The 15,598-nt window shown below is 31.8% G+C and overlaps 2 protein-coding genes and 1 non-coding gene across 3 annotated transcripts; 2 read left to right on the forward strand and 1 right to left on the reverse strand.

The window, feature by feature from the left end:
• Nucleotides 1-8,038: 8,038 nt before the first annotated feature.
• LOC128293758 (zinc finger BED domain-containing protein RICESLEEPER 2-like) lies at nucleotides 8,039-9,799 on the forward strand. The gene has a single exon (XM_053029265.1). The coding sequence runs from the start codon at nucleotides 8,039-8,041 to the stop codon at nucleotides 9,797-9,799; it is 1,761 nt and encodes a 586-aa protein (XP_052885225.1).
• Nucleotides 9,800-10,933: 1,134 nt separating this feature from the next.
• Nucleotides 10,934-11,005, reverse strand: TRNAH-GUG (transfer RNA histidin (anticodon GUG)). Its single transcript has one exon. It is a non-coding gene; the product is annotated as a tRNA-His (tRNA).
• A 2,788-nt stretch (nucleotides 11,006-13,793) lies between these two features.
• Nucleotides 13,794-14,830, forward strand: LOC128293759 (protein kinase C-like 2). The gene has a single exon (XM_053029266.1). The coding sequence runs from the start codon at nucleotides 13,794-13,796 to the stop codon at nucleotides 14,688-14,690; it is 897 nt and encodes a 298-aa protein (XP_052885226.1). The 3' UTR covers nucleotides 14,691-14,830.
• Nucleotides 14,831-15,598: the final 768 nt, after the last annotated feature.

Here is a 15,598-nt window from a genome sequence, read left to right on the forward strand (position 1 = left end):
CTTGTAATTGAAATTTTAATTTTTTTTTTCAAAATCAAATGAGAAATGATTGTGTTGATTTAAAACGTTTTAAGTTAAATTATGGTTATGGCTATTCTACTATGTTTAAATGTATGATTTAGTATCGTAATTTAATTTGGCATAATTTAATTTTCTACTCTATAATATTATTGGTTAGTCCAAATAGTTAACACCATTAATTATTCTAATAAAATATTAATGTCGGATTTTTTGTTAACATACTCACATTAACTACATAGACTTTTTTTTTGTGTATGTGTTAAAAGATGTGGTTTTTTCGTTCTAAAAATCACATCAACATTTGAACTGAAATAATTAAATATGTCACTATTTGGATTGACTAAATGTCATTGTATTGTAGAAAAACCAAATTATGTGAAATTTAATATAAAAATTAAACCCTAAATATGAGCATAATAAAGTGATCAAAATTAAAATTTGATTACTATATGATAATAACATTAAAAAAGAAAAGAAAAGAGCTCAAAAGTGTCTTCCTTTTATATATAATTGGTCTTTTTTTCCTGTGATACATGAAATATTCTTATGTTATAAGGTTGTTATTATTTAAATAACGATTGGATAAATAAAAAAAATTACAAAGTATGTTGTCGAAAACAATTTTTTTGAAATCAAATTTTTATTTAAAAAAACGAATATAAGAGTCGCCATCAATCTTTTTTCATGAGGCATGATCGGATCACATAGTAAATTGATCGCTTTTAATAAATGACTTGATTTACTAAAACAACGGTTTTGATCTACAAAATTCAGGGAATAGGTTCGGGAGTCGGTTACGTACGAGGAAGAATTAGTATTCTCGTAACGCCCAAAATTGATACCTAGTTGATTACTTGATGTCTTAATGTCGAGAATTGAAAAACTAAAGGGAAGTTAAAACACGATCCATTTTTGTATTGAGGCATTATTAAATTAATTTTTGTGAAAAGCGCTTATTTTAAGTTAATTGAAAAGGAAGGATCATGTCCTGTAAGTTAGGACACAATGCCTTAAATCTTGAAATCAAGAATAAACGCCACTTGATCGTTACTTGAATCTTGTTTTTATATTTTTGAAATGAGTATTCGATTATCTCAATTTTAGAAAGAAACCATATCCCGTAAGTTAGGAACACGACTCTTCTAATTCCAAAAGTAATGAACATTGCCTCGGTTTAAAAATTTTCCCCTTTTTATGCATCGTGCAAAAATTAATGTAACACTTAAAATGGTATATATATACAATTTATTCGAGCATCGTATTAAAAAGAACAAATATTTTTAAACGTAATGTATAGTACAATGGTAATGAAATAATCACAATAATAAAATAAATAAAGTAACTTAAAAGAAAAATAAAATGGAAAATACACAATTTAAAAAAGATAAATAAACATGAAGATATTAAAATAATAAAAGAAATAATAAAACATCAACAATAACAAAAACATTAAAATTAAAATAATAACAATAATAATAACGCACAATTAAAAAAGTATGAACAATCTTATTTTTAGTGTAAAGGGATGAAGAAATAATAATAAATAAAATAAAATGTTTGTGGAAAGGCTGAAATAAAATAGGCTAAGGATTAAATCGAAATTAAAATGAAATTTAAGGGGATAAATTGTAAATAAAAAAAAGGCAAAATCAAGGACTAAGACCGAACGTGTGCAAAAGAGCAGGGATCAAATGGGAAATTATTCCTAGACCCCCTTAAACGCACCGTTCTAAGGGACCAATTGACCAGAGGACCAACATAAAAAACAAATAAAATTAAGTGGATAAATTTAAAAAATAAAAAAAATGAAAATAGGATCAGATTGAAAAGTGTAACACCCCTTACCCGTATTCAACGTCGGAATAGGGTACGAGGCATTACCGGATTTACAACACAAGCATTCACACAATTCTGAGTCATAAATTTGAGTCCAAATTAAAACCATTCATATTCAATCATAAAGTCCCTAATACGAGCCTACGAGGCTCAAAACATGCTTTGGAAGTGGTTTGGGACTAAACCAAGAACTCGAGGAATTTTTACAAAACTTAGAAAAATTTTGCTAAAAGCAGGGCTCACACGCCTGTGTGGTCCAAGGGACACGCCCGTGCTACAGGTCATGTTCAATTTAGGGTGCTCTCTGACTTGTGCCACATGGCCGTGCCACACAGCCGTGCCACACGCCCGTATGTTAGGCCGTGTGGTTAATTAATTTAATTCAAATTAGGTGCAGGTTTCACACGGCCAAGATACACGCCCGTGTTCTTGTTCTAGGCCGTGTAGCACACACGGCTGAGACATACGCCTATGTCTCTACCCGTGTGCTATATTCTGGACATTCTGTTTCTAAAAGTTAAGGTGCAGGGGACACATGACAGGAACACATGCCCATTAGCAGACTGTGTGTCACACACAGCCTAGACACATGTCCGTGTGTCTACCCATGTAGACAAAAATAAGGCTATGTACCAAGCCATTTGCCACCCTTCCATGCACATACCTACACAACATCATATAACACCAATTCAAGCATATACAAGCAACCAAAACAATCACAACCAAGGTATTAACATCACATCCACATGCTAACATCTAACATACTTTAACATCATAATTTACCAAACACAAACATACCACAAGCACATCCAATTTAACTAAGACAGGCCATCTTTCAAGGCCTTGTACAAAATAAAACACTTATCAATTACAAACCAATACTTTTGGCCAAATCATAATGACACATATAACAAAATGACCAAGTCCCTATACATGCCATAACTCAAAATATTAACTTTCAATGGTACCCAAAATAAAGGTTGATAGTGTGAATGGATCTTCAACAACCTCTGATCCCGAGCTAGCTTGGTGACACTATAAGACAAGGGAAATAAAAGAGAGTAAGCTATATAACTTAGTAAGCTCGTATGCAAGAAATAAGCAATGCTACCATTCATATAACATTCAAATGATATAACATAGTTAGATGTAAATTTACCATAGTCTCTTGATCATAACTCATTCCATCACAAGACTTACCTCACATTCATCATTTCAAACATTTAATAGATACGAGCTTCATGTACATACTTGTACCATCTCGAAATGAATTTACACATATTTCCATCTTTGACATACCCGTGAACCACTCGGAATAACAATGTCAGATACTAGGGAATTTTGCACACGATTTGCCGCATATGTAGCCAAAGCTACCTAAGTCTCATATCACATAATCGCTCGTTCTCGAGCTATAGACGAGCTTGCTCACACAAGCTGTCAGTCAAGACGTAGCTACACGGTGCTGCTAACACAAGCTGTCAAGTATCCGTAACATATGCCGGTATACTCAGCCACCGGTAGGACGTACGAGAACAGCACCCGGATCACATAATCACATAACACATGGTAACCCTAGTGACATGTCACTTGTATTCTAATCTATTTTTAAGGTTCAACGGGATTTCTCACTTGCTGAATCATCGTCGAACTCTTCGTAGAATTATACTCATTCACATAATCAAACATACAATTTATGCAATGTTAAAGCATTTAAACACAATTATTTTAAAGCTTATTTTTAACATATGAACTTACCTCGGTACAAAATGACTAATAGTTCGATTTAGTCCACAACCTTATTCTTTCCCCGGTCTAGGTCAGAACCTCATCTTTCTTGATCTATAATACCACATTTAACTCATTCAATCATCACATTATTCAATTTAATCCCAAAAACACCTTACAGCAAAAAATATATTTTTACCCCTAACTTTTTAACTTTTTACATTTTAGTCTTTAGGCTCGTAAAATGATTTTCATTCAATTTCATCATACCCAAGCCTAGCTGAACCTATTCCTTGCTCACAACAGCCCACATTTTTCATTTATTCACATTTTTACACATATTTTACAACCTTTACAAATAGCTCCCTATTTAACATTTTCATAAAAAATCACTTGGTAAATGTTGTTTATCTAACACCAAACATGCATTTTCTACCATTAAACATTAAAATACAGAAATATATAACATGATTAAAATTTTAGACTTTGATTTTCTTTCAAATTGGTCCTTGAAATAGCTAAATCAAGTTACAACATTCACAAAAACGTAAAAATCCTTAAAAATGGACTAAGACGGACTTACAATCGAGCTTGGAAGGTTGGCCAAACCCTAGATATGTTTTCTCTTGTGATTTTCGACTATGGGGGACTAAATTGAAGAAGATGGACACTTTTATTTGTTTTATTTTGTCTTTATTTACCAAATGACCAAAATGCCCTTAATGCATAACTTTGAAATTTCACCTAACCATGTCCATTTTTGTCCATCTTGAAGTATAATGGTCTAATTACCATTTAAGGACCTCTAATTTAAAATTTCATAGCAATTAGATACCTCTAGCTTCTAGAACACACATTTTGCACCTATTGCAATTTAGTCCTATTAGTCAAATTGGACACCCTATCGATAAAATTTCTTAACAAAATTTTCATACAATCATTCAATCATACTGTAGACCTTAAAGACATAATAAAATAAACATTTCTACTTCAGATTTGTAATTCCAAAACCACTATTTTGATTTGACCTAAAAATGAGTTGTTACAAAAAGCCTTTAAAAAGCGGAATGACCGTAGTCCACTTTATAAAAACACACGGATCCTAGGGATTTGGGTTGGGCAATTGGGTCCTGCTCCAAAACGAAGACTTTTTGGGACCTTTGAGCACCAGCCAAAACGACGTCGTTTAATAATCTCTATATAAATCAAATTTTGTTTTAAAAAATTTCATTCTGCTTGGATTTAAAAAAAAAAAAACCTTTAAAGCCTCATCTTTTTCTCTCAAAGTCTCCCCACGTCTGGCTTAGAGGCGGTGGTCCTCCTCTGTAGACGTCGGTCCCCGGCGACGGTGACCACCATCTCTTGTGGACAGAAAATTGCCTAAAACTCCCTTTAAACCCTATTTTTTGCATAGAACTCCGATTCGGAGTTGAAAACACTCGATATAAACCAAAACCCCCCAAAAAAGAAAAAGACCCTTCGACTACTGAAGTTTTCTGGCGCAACCTTGGCTGAATCCCCAATGACTCGACAGCCGTCAAGCCAGAAAAGGGCGCTGACAATGGTGCGGAGACGAAAAGACCTGTAGAGATTTTTTTTTTCTTTTCAAATAAAAAAAGATTAAAAGACACCTTTTTTGCTCTGTATTTGATTTTTGTTTTTCAATTGCTTTTTTTTTGTATATATTTTCTCCATAAAAAAAAGTTTACATTTTTCATCTGGCCTTTATAGCCGATTTTTAGATATTATTTTTATCTATTTCTCTACTATTTGTTGTTGTGTTTTTGTACTTATTTGCAGGCGATAGTGGCAAAAAGCGAAGTCAACAATGGTGGCAAAGGGGTGTCAAACGACACGCCTGTCGACATGGAGAGACTTCGGCATGAGAGGGATTAGGGTTTCTATTTTTTCTTAAAACAGTTTAGGTTGTGGGCCAACGCCATTAGAGTTTTTTTATTAATTTGGACCTCTTTTGTAGTTGGACTTGTAATTATTTTATTTTTATTTGGTTTGGTTTGGGTACGGGCAAAATGGCCTATTACATATATTACAAGTGATAAAATATAATTTAATTGAAAAATAAAAGATAGTTGTTATAAAATGGAAATTAAAATAATTATTTATTTATAATGTTGATTACAAGCTCTAAATAAAATTTAACAAATGTTTTAACAATATTATGATTTTAACAATAAAATTTATAGATCATTATTTATTTACTTTTGGAGTGATCAGTTAACGTAATTTTTGTTCTTGAACTTCACAATTAGGTTTATTTTGGTACCTATTCTTTTTTTTTGTCTACTTTGATACTTAAACTTAACAATTAAATTCACTATGATACTTAAACTTAAATTTTTTTATAGAAGTGTGCTATATATAATATCATTGTGGTATGTCATATTTTAACAAAATCTAAATTTAGAGACAAAATTAAATTTAATTACCAAATTCAAGTACTAAAATGCATAAAAAAAAAAATCAAATGCCTAAAATCATACTACTACTAACTAGGGGTGTGCATAATTCGGGTAAAACCGAAAAAATTCGGTTAACCGACTGAATTCGGTTAATCGGTCGGTTAACCGAATTTTTTCGGTCGGGGGTCGGTTAATAAATTTTTAAATTTTCGGTTAACGGTTAATTCGGTTTGAAACAGGTCGGTTAACCGAAAAAATTCGGTTAACCAAAAAAATAATATATAAATAGTTTACTATTTAGTATTTACCCAAGCCCAATCTAATATATTCAAACCCAAGTGGCCAACCCAACCCAACCCAATTACCTAACTTAATTACCCAATACAAATAATTTAAAAAATTAAAATAAAAATCTAAAAGTAAAAATTTAGTAAAACTAAAACACCTCTACACTACTCACACTCAGTCACAGACGATAGAAAGAAAAAACCCCCAACTTTTCAATTTTAAAATCCCTAATTCAAAATTTCAAATCTCTCAAAACCTTCAAAATTTTCCAAAAAACCAAAACATTCAAAAGTATCATAGCTGCTGCTTTGGAGGTGGAGCACGAGCTACTACTGTGGTGCAACTTCTTCTTTGTTGTCGTCGAAGCTAAGGACAAGGTGCTGTTCAGCTAGTCCAAAGAAAGCAATAGGTAAGACTAAGAGATGAAGGATAACGAAAATAGAAGAAGAATATTTTAACCTCACTTTCCTTTGTTTCTTAATATTTCTAGACGAATCACGGGAGTCCTTATTTCTCTCTATAAGAATTCAAAAGCTTAGAGTTAGTACTTAGTAGACACTACTAAATCCAGCCTAAACTAACCCGACATTTAACTTGCGTCTTGCTGTCCATCTCTCATTTCCTCTTTTTGCGACTGTTGTATAATTTATTTCCTTCAATTAATTAAACTCATCATTGTGATACCATATATGCAACTACTCACATCCAACTTCTTTTTAACTAAGCATGAAAATTGGTTCATTAATTGTACCAATATTTTATTTAATTTTAATTATAAATTTTATTTAACAAGTATTCTATTTAACAAGTATAAATATTTTATACGGATAATATATACAGAGTTCATTGGGCGTAGAGAGATATCGATAATATATGTATGTTTTTACAGGTTTATGTAATAAGCTTGTCAAGATATTCAATTGAGTTATATTTCTATAGTTTCAGTCTGTTTTTACATGTTTGGTTTGTAGAAAATGTGCTTAATTTCCTTATTTGATTATTTATACCTGAGGGGCCTTTTTCATATTTTGTTTTATAGTTAAAATGATATTTTTAGTGCTGATTAAAAATAATAAAAATTGATTAGGTGCATAAGCCATTTGAGTGTATTAGTTTTGATAATTTCAACTCAAGCTTGGCTCATATTATGAAGCCCAGTTTCTTAATTTTTTAAAAGAAAGCATTTCATCTAGTTTTAATCTCCATATTGGAAACTGAAATTGATAGAATTAGTAAAATAAATGCTTTGTTTTCTTTTAGGGCAAGTAAAATAGATTTCCTTACAACAAATGTGAAACAAGTCTTTTTTTCGGTTACATGTAACAGACATTAAAAGCATCCATCCACTTTCGCATTAAAACAAGGCTAAGTGATTGAATTCTAACCCTAGATTTTCTTTTTACCCTTTTAGAGCATTAAATTATTGATAACGAAATTCATTGACCCCATTTCATTTTCTAATATATGAGACTCAAACTTACCTCTTTTTTGGAGTTATATCCTTGAATCGTTTTTTTTATATTTTATTTATTTTGCAATATAAAAATAAATATTTTTATTTGCTGTAATTTATTTATTGCATTAATTTACAAACTTCTAATATGTTTAATATTATAAATGTATTTTAATTTATTATATATTTTTTCTTGTAGAATGTCCTTGAACCAACATCTATTAAGGGTAGTGTTACACCTCCTACTTGATAGATTCGAAAATTCGGTGTTGGAGCTTCAAGCCAAGCAAATATGACTCTTGGGAAAAGAAAAGCCACTCCTCAAAGGTCAGAAGTTTGGTCTCACTTCACTAAGATTATTAATAGTGAAGGTGCAAGTAAGGCTAAATGTAATTATTGTCAAAAGGAATTTTGTTGTGATGTGAAAAAAAATGGTACAGGGTTATTGAAATATCATATTGGCTCATGTAAAAAAAATCCTAGCAATGTTGTTGACCGTAGTCAAGGACAGCTAGTTTTACCTAGAAAGGGAGTTGAAGGGGGGGAAGGGCATCTTTCAACTTGGAGATTTGATCAAGAAGCATGTAGGAAAGGACTAGCACAAATGATTGTGATTGATGAATTACCTTTCAAGTTTGTTGAAAGTGAAGGCTTTAAGAAATTTATGTTTGTGGCATGTCCTAAGTTTCATATTCCTTCACGAACTACTATGACTAGGGATGTTTATCAATTGTATTTAGATGAAAGGGTCAAGATAAAACAACTTTTGAAAAGTTCTTGTTCTAGAGTTTGCTTAACTACTGACACATGGACTTCTTTGCAAAGAGTTAATTATTTGTGTATCACTGCTCACTTTATTGATAACGATTGGAAATTGAATAAAAAGATTTTAAACTTTTGTCCAATTTCTAGTCATAAGGGTGAGTCCATTAGGATGGTGATTGAGAAATGTTTGTTGAATTGGGGGATTGATAAGTTGTTTACTGTTACTGTTGATAATGCAAGTTCAAATGATGTTGCTATTGGTTATTTGAGAAAGAAATTTAACCCTCGAGGGGGTTTAGTTCAAAATGGTAAATATCTTCATATGAGATGCATGGCACACATTGTGAATTTGATTGTTGTTGAAGGCTTAAAGGAAATGAATAAATCTGTTGAACGTGTTAGGGGGGCTGTTAGATATGTGAGACAATCTCCAGCTAGATTACAAAAGTTTAAGGAGTGTGTTGTGATGGAAAAGATAGAGTGCAAGAAGATGTTGTGTCTTGACGTTTGTACTAGGTGGAACTCAACCTACTTAATGTTAGACACTGCTCAGAAATTTGAGAGAGCTTTTGAGAGATTTGAGGAGCAAGATACAAACTTTAGGGCTAAACTTGAAAGGGGAGAGGGTTGGCCTAGTGTGGATGATTGGGCTAATGTTAGAAACTTGAAGGATTTCTTGGAACACTTTTATGAAGTTACTTTGCGTATATCTGGCACTTCATATGTCACGTCTAATAATTTTTTTGATGAGCTTTCTGAAATTGATATTCTTTTACGAGATGCTCAATTAAATAGTAATGTTGATTTCAATGTTATGGCCATCAAGATGAAAGAGAAGTATGATAAGTATTGGGGTGATATTGATAAGATGAATTTGCTAATGTTTGTTGCTTGTGTTTTAGATCCTAGACAAAAACTAAAGTATCTTGAATTTGCACTTAGTGAAATGTCTAGTTCTGAAAAAGCTTGTGAAATGATGCAAAAATTGAAGGAATCTTTGTATGAATTGTTTGATGAGTATAAGCCTCCACTTTATAGTACTTGTAGCCAATCAAGTGTGCCAACACATGTTTCTCTCGGTGAACCACAACAAAAAATGACAAGGCGAATGCAAGCTTTGTATAAAAAACGTGAGTTGGAAATTGGTGGTGAGGACAAAACATCTGAGTTGGATAAATATCTAGCTGAGGCTAATGAGGATTTTATTGAAGATTTTGATATTTTATTGTGGTGGAAAATGAACAGCCCTAGATTTCCAATTCTTTCAAAATGGCAAGAGATGTGTTAGCTATACGGTTTCTACTGTTGCTTGAGTCTACATTTAGCACGGGGACGTGTGCTTGATCAATATAGGAGTTCTTTAACTCCTAAAATTGTACAAGCTCTTGTGTGTACTCAAGATTGGATTCGAAAATCATCATCACAAGAAGACATCAAAAAGATTGAAGAACAAATCCAAGAGCTTGACATGATTGAAAATGGTATATTTGTTGTTTTATTTTAGTAGTTTCAATTTTTTTACCATATCACTCTTATTTATTTAATTGATTTAATGTTTAGACTTTTCTTGGGATGCATCAGAGCCTACCCTAAATTCATGAGCTTTCGTGAGTTGAAGGGTATACTTACTATCTTATTCTTGTTAACTTACAATCTATTCATTTGTTTATATTATTTGATTTTTTTAAATGTGTATATTTTTATTATATTATAATTTTTTGCACATGTATTTTTTGTAGGTATAATGCAAATGGAGATTTTTTGGAGAGAAGAAATGGACACAAATGGAGAATATTAAAGACTTACATTTCAATTATGTGTTAATTTCAAGACTTATGTAATGTTTTTAATTATGTAGTGATTTAATACTAATATATATTGGGTGAAAATGTGTTGAGACAATTAGACAAATGAGTTTCTCAATATATTTATCTTATGAATATATTAGTGTCAGGCACAAAAGTAAGAGCTAGGAAAAAGATGTTAATGCTGTCAAAAAATTTATAAGGGAGTGGGAAAAAGGGATTTGGGTTAGTTGAGCCTTTTTTTTATTTTTTGCTTTTTTTTTGTTAATTCGGTTAATTCAGTTAAATCGTTTAAATCGGTTAAATCGGTTAATTCGGTTAATTTTTATACTTATTTTAAATAAAAATAAAAAATATATAAATTTCGGTTAATTCGGTTAACCGACTGAATTAACCGAAAAAATTACGTGTCGGTTAATTTTTTTTGAAAAAATTTCGGTTCGGTTAACGGTTAAAAATTTTAAAAGGTCGGTTAATTCGGTTAATACTATTTCGGGTCGGTTAACCGAATGAACACCCCTACTACTAACCGTAGACTTCACCTATGTCCCAACTGTTACGGCCGCGTTTAAAGTTAGGATTTGGTTCGAATTAAAATGGAAAAACGTAAAAGAAAATGTGGCTGCTGGGATTCGAGCCCAGGTCTCCACGGCCACAACGTGAAATTCTTACCACTAAACTACAGCCACAAGTTATCAACTTTCTGCTGATAAAAGTTCTATATAAGTAAAACTTAAGTGGCAGGTCAATACTTGATACATAAATCCTATGTTGCTATATCAATGATTAAGGTGAATTTAAATAAGCGGTTAGTGTAAAAATAGTGGTAGCAATGAGTTTAGATACTGGAGTGATATTGTAGTGTAAGACTAAAAAGTAAGCTAAATGCACCACACCACATCACATCTCATCTAATCACTCATCCAAACCAACCTTTACTTAATATATTTTTCATTGGATATATATTAACTCTATTAGTTAATATAATTAATTACTCTTAAAAGGTAATAATTAGTATATTTACCAATTAAAATTAAAATATGTGCATATTTTTTACCCAACATACCAATCTTCTTTGTAAAAGAAAAGTTCCTAATTTCATAATTTTAAAAGGTAAAATGTAAGAAAAGAATTTTGTTTTATTTGCTTTAAAGTACTAAGAATAAATACTTTAAGGAATAGGGTCATATATTTCTTTACATCTTTTACCTTTTAAATATTAAAACCGGTAGAATGATATTATTAAAAATAATTATAAATAGTAAAATGAACATAAAAATTAAAATGGTGAAATTAAAAATTGTATCAATTAAATAATATATTTTATAAATTTTAAAAATTATATATTGCGTAAACTACACCATTTGTTTCTAAATTTTGATTAAAATTAGATTTCAATCAATCAACTTTTAAAAATTACATAATTGTCACTAAAGTGATCGAAATGTTACACTTTTGTCACTCAACCGTTATCTTTCGTTAAGAGGATGACGTGGCATGTTAATTTAAAGAGTTAATAATCAATTAAGCTCTTGAATTGATTTGATACTTTTAAAATTTTTGAATTGATTTGATACTTTTAAAATTTTTCTTAACAATAATTCTAAAATATTTAAAGAGTAAACTACTCAGATAGTCACTCAAGTTTTAATGCACTCCGATTTTGGTCACTGATTTTTTTTGTTAATTTAGTCATTTCCGTTAGATTAATTGTTATTTTTAGACACTCCACCGTTAAAATGCCTTGGTCATTGAACGAAATGTTGATGTTTGTAGTCTTTTGATTGGTATGATAACAAATTTAGCCCTTAACACTTTACACATTTTATCAAGTTGGTCCTAATTTTAGAAAAATTCAATAAATTTAACCCTCAATGTTTACACATTTTGTCAATTAGTCCAAATTCAAAAAAAATATAATTTCAAAACTTTAATATATATAAAATTTATTATAAAAAGACATAAAATTATATATAATTTAGTCCAATCTTCTAGGTATGGCTTATAATGGCTTTTCTACCATGAAAATACCTCCGAAATCTGGTTTCTCGAAGAAATTAGTGTTTTTATGGATGATGAAAACCAATTTAATAGGTGAAATCTCAAAAAGAATTTAATAAATTTTCAAGTCTAGAGCATTTGGATTTGTCAAGGAACAATTTAAAAGGTCCAATTCCAAGAAATTTGTTTACTTCAAGAATCTAACTATTGTGTATCTCTTCAAAAGCATCTTTAGGTAAAATGCCCAAAGCCATTGATGCTTTGAATTTGGTTGAAGTTATCTTTTCCAAAATAAATTTTTTTAAAGAGGTTGAAATTAAATTAATTTTTTATGAGAGAAAAATATAATTTTTGTTGTAAACTTAAAATTTTATAATTTTTAAAAATTTAAATTATAATTTTATCAATTTTTAAATTTTAACCCTCTAATGTCACCATTGATAAAATGACATGTCGTCCTATAATTAATAAAAGCTTGGAATTCCTAAAGAAATTACAATTTTGCTTTCAAGGGGTAGGGGATGTTTAAAGCACAAGTCTTTTGCTATTCAACCCTGATTAAGTTTACATTTGTATATATAATTTCATGAGAAATGATTATATGAAATTATAATTACACGTTATCTTTATTTTTTTTATAGTATTACGACTAATCAGATTTTTCTTATTGTTTCTCATATTCTCTCATAATTTTATATGTTTGATTTATTTTTTCCTTTCAAAAGAAGTAAAGTATATAAATGTGTCTTTTCCATAAAATAAAAAAATAAAAAACAGAATGATATCCTGTATAAAATTTGAATCAGGGGACTTCAAAATCCCACATACCTTGCTTCTAATTAACCCACAAAACTTTCATAGAAACGAGAGGGAAAGAGAGATATGGAGCTTCAACACTTCAGCCATAAACATCCACTTGTGTGCATTGAAAAGCAGAACCATGAAAGTGAGAAGGCTTATTGCTCGGGATGTGGGGAGCTTGTTTCGGGCTCAAGCTTCAACTGTGTAGGGTGCGGATATTAACTAGACAAGTTGTGCGCTGAGGCTCCTTCGGAGATAAATCACCCCTTTCATTGCAACCACAGCCTTAAACTTCAAGTAAGTCCACCATACAGAAATATTTGTGATTTTTGTGACAAAGGACTTGACGAGTTTGTTTATCATTGTTCTTGTGACCTTAACCTTCATATCAAATGTGCTTTGCTTTCAAAAAGCATTGCTGAAAAAGGCTTTGGAAAGCTTGAAGATATTCCCCATAAAGAGGCACTGGTCTCTATAGAAAAATTTTTGGAATAATTGAAGGGTGCCAAGTGTTTTGCATGTTGGCAGCGATTATTAGATTTTGCATACCTTGATCTTGACCATGGCATTTTCCTACACAAGAAATGTGTTGATTTGCCTACTGAAATCAACCATTTTCTCCATAGCCCGGATTCTCTAATTTTACAGTTCAATAGTAAGCCTCTCCCTTGTCAAATGTGTAAAAAAACCCAAGTCAAGGGATTTGTTTATCGTTGTTCGCCTTGTGAGGTTGCCCTTCATATAACATGTGCTGAGCTACCAACTAAAATTAAGCACCTTTGCCACCGTAACCATCCTCTCTTTCTAAAATTCGATCCAGAATCTCTTCCTTGCCAAATCTGTCAAAAAACCCAAGATCAAGGGCTTGTTTATTGTTGTTCCATATGCAAGTTTAAGCTTCATATTGATTGTGCATCCCCACCACCTATTATTAAAGGTGAAATTCATGAGCATCCATTCACCTTGTTCTGGAAGCAAGTCCCATTCATTTGTGATGCATGTGGTACAACGGGGAATTGTGCTTCTTATACTTGTTATAAATGCAGTCTTACAATCCATGAAAAATGCATTTCATTGCCACCCATCATCAAATTTCCACGACATCGTCATCGGCTTTCCCACACCTTCATCCTTGGGCAATATGAGATGAAAACATGGATATGTGAAGCTTGCCCTGAAGAGGTAAATGCACAGCATGGGGTTTATTGTTGTTCTGATTGCAATTACATTGTTCATGCGGATTGTGTACAAGAATATAGTTGGTTCTCATTCGATGATTTGGAATACATGGATGAGGATCTTAACGAGAAGTCGGCCTTCGCTGTTATCAGAGTGACTAAACTTGGAGAAGACATTGTAATAGCTTCAGAGATAAAGCATTTGAACCATCAGCATAACTTGGTTCTAAGCAATGATTCTAAGGGTCATAAAGTTTGTGATGGTTGTATGTTATCCATCTCAACTTTATTTTACTGTTGTTCACAATGTGAATTCTTTCTCCATAAATCATGTGCAGAAGCACCTAAAAAGAAATACCTTTGTTTCAGCGTCACCAAAGTCCCCTTACCTTGACCTCAAATCACATTTTCCGTTGTCCACGATGCTTCTATTGGTTCAATGCTAGTTTTTCATACAAATGCAATACTTGTGAGGGTTATAGATGCCTTGCATGTGCTCTAATTTCTGATACTCCCACATTTCAAGGGCATAAACACCGTCTTTACCGTTATGACAAATATGAAGGGCAATGCAATGGATGTGGAGATCAGTTACATGGAGCATATGTATGCAAAGACTCCAATTTTACTGTGCATAATAGGTGCCTTAGGCTTCCCAACAAGATTCAACACGAGTATGATGAGCATCCTCTCATACTCACCTATCATGAGGATAATCTTTATTCAGAATACACTTACTGTGACATTTGTGAAGAAACTAGAAATCCAAACCATTAGTTTTACCATTGTGCAATTTGTAACACTTCAGCTCATCGTGAATGTGTTGTGAAAAGGCATTCATAGATGAAGCTTGGGGGTTCCTATAGAATGAGGAGCCATCCACACCAACTCACTTTCACCAAGAAGATCTCTGCATGTCATGTCTGTCATCAACCTTGCCTAGATCTATCTCTTGAGTGCTTAAAGAATGGGTGTGACTACATTGTTCATTTGGAATGTATAACATGGCAGATATTTAATTATTCTTTTATACAACGGGAAGATGAAGGAACTTCATGATCCGTTGCCCCCAGAACTCCTACCTTGGTTGGTTGCAGAACACTTCACATTACAGTTTACAAGTGTTGGCTTTCTTGTGTGTTCTTCTAATGTTTCCTTGCAAATAATTTGTGAATTGTGTGTGTTCTTCTAAGGCTTTCTTGTTTGGTTATTACAGCTCATATATGTACTTGTAAATGGCTTGTGAATTGTAATGATATTTGTGTCAAATACAACTCAAGTATCTTTTTATGGTTATTTATT

The sequence above is a fragment of the Gossypium arboreum genome, chromosome 6 (assembly GCF_025698485.1).
Source record: "Gossypium arboreum isolate Shixiya-1 chromosome 6, ASM2569848v2, whole genome shotgun sequence".
In the NCBI taxonomy this organism is placed as follows: Eukaryota; Viridiplantae; Streptophyta; class Magnoliopsida; order Malvales; family Malvaceae; genus Gossypium; species Gossypium arboreum.

Coding starts and splice junctions, on each gene's coding strand:
- LOC128293759 (XM_053029266.1), top strand. CDS start 13,794: ATGTGTAAAAAAACCCAAGTCAAGGGATTTGTTTATCGTTGTTCGCCT.
- LOC128293758 (XM_053029265.1), top strand. CDS start 8,039: ATGACTCTTGGGAAAAGAAAAGCCACTCCTCAAAGGTCAGAAGTTTGG.